The sequence below is a fragment of the Cyprinodon variegatus genome, unplaced genomic scaffold (genome assembly GCF_000732505.1).
Source record: "Cyprinodon variegatus isolate N-32 unplaced genomic scaffold, C_variegatus-1.0 Scaffold1179, whole genome shotgun sequence".
Classification (NCBI taxonomy): Eukaryota; Metazoa; Chordata; class Actinopteri; order Cyprinodontiformes; family Cyprinodontidae; genus Cyprinodon; species Cyprinodon variegatus.
The window spans coordinates 216,848-224,188 of record NW_015151632.1 but is presented as its reverse complement, the minus strand read 5'-3'; the positions used below and the strand labels follow the sequence as shown (position 1 = coordinate 224,188).

Sequence of the window (7,341 nt, the reverse complement as noted above, 5' to 3'; positions counted from 1 at the left end):
TCTGCTGCTGCAGATGTTCTGCTGCTGCAGATGTTCTGCTGCAGACGTTCTGCTGCTGCTGCAGACGTTCTGCTGCTGAACAAACTTTTAATCTTTTCTTTTTGTTTTTGATCAGTTTTTTAATTGCAGAATTTTTCTTTCTGGTTTTTTATGTTTTTGCATCATGGATGTTTTGTCCCACTGACGCTAATATCCAGACGGATACAGGCTGAGTAAAAACACTGTTAATTAATAATTTCATTAATGAAGCATCCAAACCAATCTGTGGAAAAGTAATCACGCCTCTTGTTAAATCAGTGACCCTCCACTGATCCCATTAGAGGAACCAGAAACATAAAAAGCTGATTTCCTGTCAGGCTGAAAAATCCCTCAGATAGAACCAGTCAGACCGCATGAAGCAGGCAGATGAAGGATTTAGTTCTTCATCCCAGCAGGAGGCTCAGTGAACTGGATGAAACCGGATGGAGATGAAAGCAGCGCAGCTGGTCCACAGAGGACCTCCTGGTTCCACATCCGTTCCCCACAGCAGCAGAGGTCAGAGGTCAGATCTCGCTCTCATACGTGTGCATGTATGTTTTTAAGGAGAGGATCTCGGCGTAGCTGCGGCCGGTTCTTCGGTACAGGTCCAGTCCTGTGAGCAGCTCCACATCTCTGACCCGAGCCGTGTGCATCTTCATCAGGTCCTCCACCCAGCGGGACTCGTCCTCAGAGCTCTGTGGAGAGGGGCGGAGACAATGCGTCATCACTGGGGTCTCTGGTAACCAACATGTTTAAGATGGAAGCATGAAAAGCAGGAGGAGACGCTGGCGGCGCTGAGCGCTCGGCACCGCAGGATTCAGCTTTAGGTGGTGAAACCAAACCTGCCAGGAGGAAGGAGATGAATCTGGGGGGTCGACTCTGGCATTGAAAGCAGCTCATGCCATCAAGTTAGGACTGGTTGAATCCCAGTGGACAGCAAAGTTAGCTGGTGGACCTTGGTAGCCATGTTTAGGCTCAAATCAGAACTGGATTTAAGGTAACTGGGTATGCAGTTTCTGATTTGGGAAATGCACCATATGTGCTGCATAATTAAGGGTTGACTCCAAAATGATGATTCATATCATTTTTCTTTTTCCATAGTAATCTTTTTGAAGTTCTACAACCGCAACTTCAGGTAAAAATGTGGAGAGAACCTGCCAGCGTTACCCTGGAAGCTTCTGACTGAGACCCTCCCTCCTGCCTGAGCCTCTGGAGGAAGGAGGAACATGCTGGTGGAGGAGCTCTGCTCATAGATGCTGCTTACGTTGCAGGTCTCCTCGTTACTCGGTCTGTGAGGCAGGATGAAGGCGGCGCTGCTCAGCGGGCCGCTGCAGGACTCTGCTGGCTGGGAGAAGTCCAGGCAGCTGGTCAGAACCAGGAAGTAATGGGATGGGACGGCGATGGTTCCACTGGACCAGCTGGAAAAGAAGGGATCAGACGCTGCTGTCAGCCAGGAGAGGATTTAAACCCAGTTACAGCCTGTTACTGGTCCCACTGTAGACAAACTCCAGACATCAGCAGAATAAACTTCCCCTGCCAATAAAAGGCTCCATGTTTGATAAACAGCAGATAGAAGCGCAGCAACTAGAAAAGCTTTGCTTCCAAGGAGCTGCAGACTAGATGTTCAGTTCTGGCTTCAATCCGACCAAAGATCAGAGCAGCAACACGTCTAGAAGCAGCAGATCTAGAAGCTCCTCTACAGAGAAAATCCAACCCAGAAATGAAATAATTGATCAGAAATCAATATTTATTAGAAAGGAGCTAATCTAATGGCTGCTGGTGACATGTGTGTATGACTGACTGAATGTGTTCTGTATGTACTTATCTGTTCCTCACCACAAGGGGGTGCTATTGAGTTATATAAGAGCCTGCTTCCAGATCTGACAGACAGCTGGAAGAGCAGTTTGTCTGTTTAAAGTAAATCTGAGGCTGAAGAGAGAAGTGGTCTGGTCTGCGTTTCTGCTGTGTGTCAGTAGTTAGCAGTACAGCTGCTAACAGCTGCTAACATTTATTAGTTTATCTGCTGTTTGAGTGGATTTAATGTTTATTTATTGAATAGTGTCAGAGTCGGTCCTCTAAACCCTTCAGAGTCCAAACACCCAGAATGATGTCAGAGAAGATTGGGAGGAAATGGACCAATCAGCAGCGGAGGCAGGCTGTTTGATCTATTTGCTGTTTTAGTTTCCTTCCTGTTCTTATGGTCAGACGGTGGTAAACCTACGCCCTCTCTGATTGGTTAAACAAAACTGCTTATAAATGGGAGGATTTCGCCGTTCTAGCAGTTTCCCTGGAAACCAAGCAAGTTCAGTCCAACTTTCTCTTCCTGCGAGTCCTCTGCTGACTCGGCACTCCTTTAAATAACTTTAGATCTTTGTTGGTGATTTAAACCCAAACCTGCGGTCAGAAACTGAAGACCAAAGGACTCCAGAGGAACAGGAAGCAAAGCTTATAAAAGCAGAAGGTTCCTACTCTCTGATGGTCTCCGCCGAGTCTCTGACGCCATCATAGTTGTGGTCAAATATCGGTCCAACCAGAACGTTGACTCCGTTTCTCTCTGTGGCGTATTTTTTCACCAGTGCCCTCTGGATGTAGGTCCATATCCCTGATGGGGGGGGGGGAGGTGGCGGTGAAACGTCTGAGCAGGAAGTGAGGAAATCATCAGGAGGAAGAACTCACTCTTAAAGGCAGGATACATGGGCGCAGTGTTGGTGACGAGGACAGCTTCCTGCTTCTTCTCCAGCGTTGAGGACAGTTCTGGAAAAGACCAAACATTCCCAGTCAGTCTTCCTGATCGCTGAGGACGGCGGCGAGTCCTCGGGGTCTAAGTAACCTTCTACACCAAACCTGGACTCCGCCTCCTGCTTCCTTCTAAAGGCTAAAGGTTTGGAGGGAAGAACAGGCTGGTCTGTTCCCACGCTGAACGCTTCAGGAACTGATCTATTACAGCGCAGCTCCATCCAGCCACATGGAGCCAGGAAGGCGGGTTTAGAGGAGTGGAGGAGGCGCGACTGACAGCAGCTCACTGCCAGCAACAGAGCTGTCATCTAAGGCAGAGCTACACTCTGCACTGTCAATCAGAGGAGGAGGTGGAGGGAGGGAGGGAGGGAGGAGGCCTCCAACCATAACACTGATGCAGTCTCCACTGGCTGGAGCCGGAGCGAGAAAAGATGGATTCTGGTGTTCGTCGGCTCATTAACACCATCAGACTTCAGGTTCCTCATTCCCAGCAGAAACTATAGCAAGAATCAGGTGCAGTAACCCTTCTAATCCCGAGGAGGGAGCCAGAGACACAGATTTAGACGAGATTTTAAAATAGAGAAAACATCAAAGTCATTGAGAGACCCTGCTGCTCAGAGCTGCACTGACCTCAGCACAGAGAATCTCCATCTAAGATGGAGGTGCTCGCCAAACGCAACCAATCAGCAACGACGCTCAATCATTCACTCATCCAGTGTCTGGCTGAGACGGTCCCAAACTCAGGAACCAGTGAAGGTTCCCAAAGGAGGTGAAGAGACTAAAGACATTTAAAGAATCAGACGTTCTTTGCAGGGAGACATGGTTACCATGGCAGAACGCCGCCCCCTTCAGGCGGCATAGCGCCACAGCTGGGGAATAACGCAGCTGTTCCAGCAGGCGGGAAATTAACCGATCCATTTCCCCTTTAGCAAAGACGGCAGCGGCGTCAGGTGCAGGAGTTTACCCTGCAATCGGAGGGTTGTCGGTTTGAGCCCGGCTCTGCCTTTCAGTGTGGTTGTGTCCTTGAGCAAGATACTTCAACTGCATTGGCTACTGATGGTGGTCAGTAGGTGGCGCCAGAGCACGGCAGCCTCTCTGCCAGTGAGGCCCAGGGCAGCTGTGGCTACCATGTAGCTCACCACCATCAGTGTGTGAGTGAATGTAAAGTGCTTTTTCCAAGTCATTTCAGGACACTGCAGGAGACCAACTGCAACTATAGTTCACCCCAGACACCCCTCATATCCATGTTTACTATATATTGCATAAAAGGACCCCAAATATTTTGAAATAGCGATAATTTCCCTTTTATAATGAATGTAATCTTTTCCATTGGCAAGGTTGTTTATTTCTTTAATCCAATTAATGACTTTTGGTTTCCTGGTTCTCTTCCATGAAAGTGCTTTGACTCTTTTTAAAATTAATAGACATAAATCTACGGCAGTGATAATTTTTTTGATATCTCTTTGGGTATAATCCTGAGATAAAAACTTTAGGATCAAAAATGTGTTTTATCCCTAATATAGTTTCTAGAGCTTGTTTAATCTCTCTCCAAAGTTTTACTACTTTCTTGCATTTCCAGATACAATGAATAAAAGTTCCTTCTCTTCTCCACATCTAGGAGCAGCTCTGGGATGAGGCGTGTGTTAGTAGTTAGTGCTTCAGCACACGCCTTCTCTCAGTCCTCCGAGGATAAATGTTCCTGTAGATCTTCCCTCCAGGCATTGAGGTTCTGCCAAGAAGACTCAGAGGATCCCTCAGCCAACATGTTACACAGTCTGGAGATGATTCCTTTTCCAAAGCAATCCTTCTTCATTCCAAAGTAGACAGCGGGGGGATAAATTCACATTGATTATGAAATGACCTAATCAAATTTCTCACCTGTAGATATTTAAATTAATGTTTACTTGGGATTTCATACCTGGCCTTCAACTCTTCAAATGGCATCCAGACCTCCTTCTCTGAATCCACCAGATCTCCTGTTGTCTTTGAACCTTTCAGCCCATTTCCTGAAACCAGAATCTGCTCTGGTGGGCAGACTGGTGACCCTGGTGGGCAGACTGGTGACCCTGGTGGGCAGACTGGTGACCCTGGTGGGCAGACTGGTGACCCTGGTGGGCAGACTGGTGACCCCATATCGGGCTGAAGTCAGTTAAAGAGGAGGGGTCACCTAGATAGTTCTTAACTAGATACCAAACCGTGATCATGTTTCTGACAATAGGTTTCTTTTTTATCCAAAATTCTGATATTTGCTGAGTAAATATACTGGGGTAGAGGGAGAGGATCAGTTTCCAATATTCACCCGAGGTTAGAGACATTTATCTGGAAATAGTGCATCATAGTCCTCAGCTGAGCTGCCCACTAGTACCAAAGTGGGTTGGGGCATCTGAGGCCTCCTCTATCATACGGTAGATATTAAAGTGTTAAACGAAGCATTGGTCGTCCATTATTCCACAGAAACCGTGTGAAAATACTTTTTAAGGTTGAAAATAAATTGGCAGGAGAAGACAGTGGGATGTTCTGAAACAAATAAGAAGTTTGGGCATTATATTAGATTTAAGGGCATTGATCCGTGGTATGAGTGACAAGGGCAGATAATTCCATCTATCCAGGCAGCAATGAGTCCCCCATGGGTTTATAGTGTCATTTATACGTGGTTCTATCCTAACCCCCAGATATGTAAAGCAGTCTACGGGTTTGAATTGGGAAGGATTTCCAACACTGGTTCTTTCTTCTGAATTCAGTAACATCATCGAAGACTTTCTGTATTTACTTTACATCCTGATATTCTTCCAAATGTGTTTATTAGATATTAACACAGGAATGGTTTAGATCTAATTCCATTAGTAACCATTTCTGCATAAGGCTTGTTGTATAGAAGTTTATCCCCACAGCTGAATCTTTTCAGCGTGCCAAATAAAAACGGCCATCCAACTCTATCCAAGGCCTTTTCTGCATCCAGTGACGGCAAAGCAGTGTCTGGTTTTCTTCCATATTATAAATTAGATCCAGTTCTCGTCTCACATTGGGAAATCCCTGCTTCCTGCTATAAACCCATTTTGGTTGCAAGTAATTCATTTGGGCAAATTCTCTCCAATCTTTGAGCCAGTATTTTACAGAGAATCTTTAAATCAACATTGAGAAGAATTATTGGTCTTTGTTGCACGGTTTGCCAGGTTTAGGCAGTAAAGTGATCAGAGCTCCTCTTAGTGAGGCAGGAAGGATTCCCTTTTCATTGAAAAGGGGATAAATCAGTTAGGTTTGGATTTCTTATATAGTTCTGTTGAGCCTTACCTATTTCACCTGATCTGTTGCTACAGACATTTCCTCTTTACTTATAGCTGTGCTGAGATCTGTATTCATTGAGATATCGGTAATATGAAGGCTTTTGTTCATGTCTGAGCTATATCGTTTTTCAAAAAAGATTTTAAATCTCTCCCTGATTTCTGAAGGATCTGTAGTAATTTGTCCTTTATTATTTTTGACTGCGGTTATATCTTTGTCTATTTTAATAGTTTAAGTCGCCAGGCTAATAATTTCCAGACTTTTCCCGTTGATCATAGAACGATTGTTTAAGACGTAGAAGTTGTGAGGTGGCCTTGGATGCAGAAAGTTCATTATACTGAGTTCTTAATGTCAAAACGTTTTTATGGATGTTTGGGCATAAGGTTTGATAGTAAGCATCTTAATCTCATCTGCCAATTCTTTTGTTTTTTGGATAATTTTTTTGCATTATAACTTGTAAAGCTAATTATTTGACCCCTCATAAAGGCCTTAAAGGCTTCCCACCTCGAAGAGGACGATGTTTCATCCATATAACTATTAATTTGTTCATCTATAAAAAGTATGAATTCTGGGTCAGTGAGCCATTTCTGTTTAAATCTCCAGGTAGGAGGGTCTCTCCTTAGTTTCACGTCTTCATAAATGATTGAATTTGGTGCATGATCCGAAATTACAACGTTGTCATACTGACAATCTTTAATTTTGTGCCTCAAATTGTCATAAACTAGAAATGATCAATGTGTGAATATGATTTATGTGTATTTGAATAACACAAATATGTTAAACTTTTGGGATTCATGTCTCTCCAAATATGCATCAAATGAAGTTCCTTCATAAAGTGTTGAATAGTTTGTCTGCTTTTAGAGTGAGACCTGCCACCATCTGACCTTCTGTCCAGTTCTGGGTTCATTGTTCAGTTTAAATCTCCTGCTATAATAAAGCTTCCAGCTGAAGAGGAAAATGAAAGAAAGAGATTTTAAAAACTTTGGGTCATCATCATTTGGGGCGTAAATATTTATCAGGTTAATGTTCTCTGAGCTCAGTGTTCCCTGTAGAATAACGAACCTCCCGGTTCTGTCTTTAATAACCTTTGTCACATGTGATGTTATGGATTTATGAATGAAAGTCATGACCCCCCCCTGTACCGCCCTGCCTCCTCCTGCAGAGTCTTATCTCCTGACCAGCCATCAGCCATCAGCTGAGTTTCCTGAAACACTATCAGAGTCCACAGCTTTCACCTGATTCATGATCCTCTGACATGGGAGCTGGCTCGGAGCTCGTCTGCCTGGCTGTGTGTTTCCTGGACGG

The 7,341-nt window shown here is 44.7% G+C and overlaps 1 protein-coding gene across 1 annotated transcript in view; it reads right to left on the bottom strand.

The window, feature by feature from the left end:
* Positions 1–55: 55 nt before the first annotated feature.
* Positions 56–7,341, bottom strand: part of enpp2 (ectonucleotide pyrophosphatase/phosphodiesterase 2) — a 36,654-nt gene continuing 29,368 nt past the window's right edge. Inside the window, exons 22-25 of the mRNA XM_015401067.1 lie at positions 2,695–2,772; positions 2,488–2,620; positions 1,283–1,436; positions 56–713 (exon numbers count right to left, since the gene is read on the bottom strand). Of these exons, the coding sequence (XP_015256553.1) occupies positions 543–713; positions 1,283–1,436; positions 2,488–2,620; positions 2,695–2,772 (536 nt within the window). The 3' untranslated portion in view covers positions 56–542. The remainder of the gene's footprint in view (positions 714–1,282; positions 1,437–2,487; positions 2,621–2,694; positions 2,773–7,341) is intronic.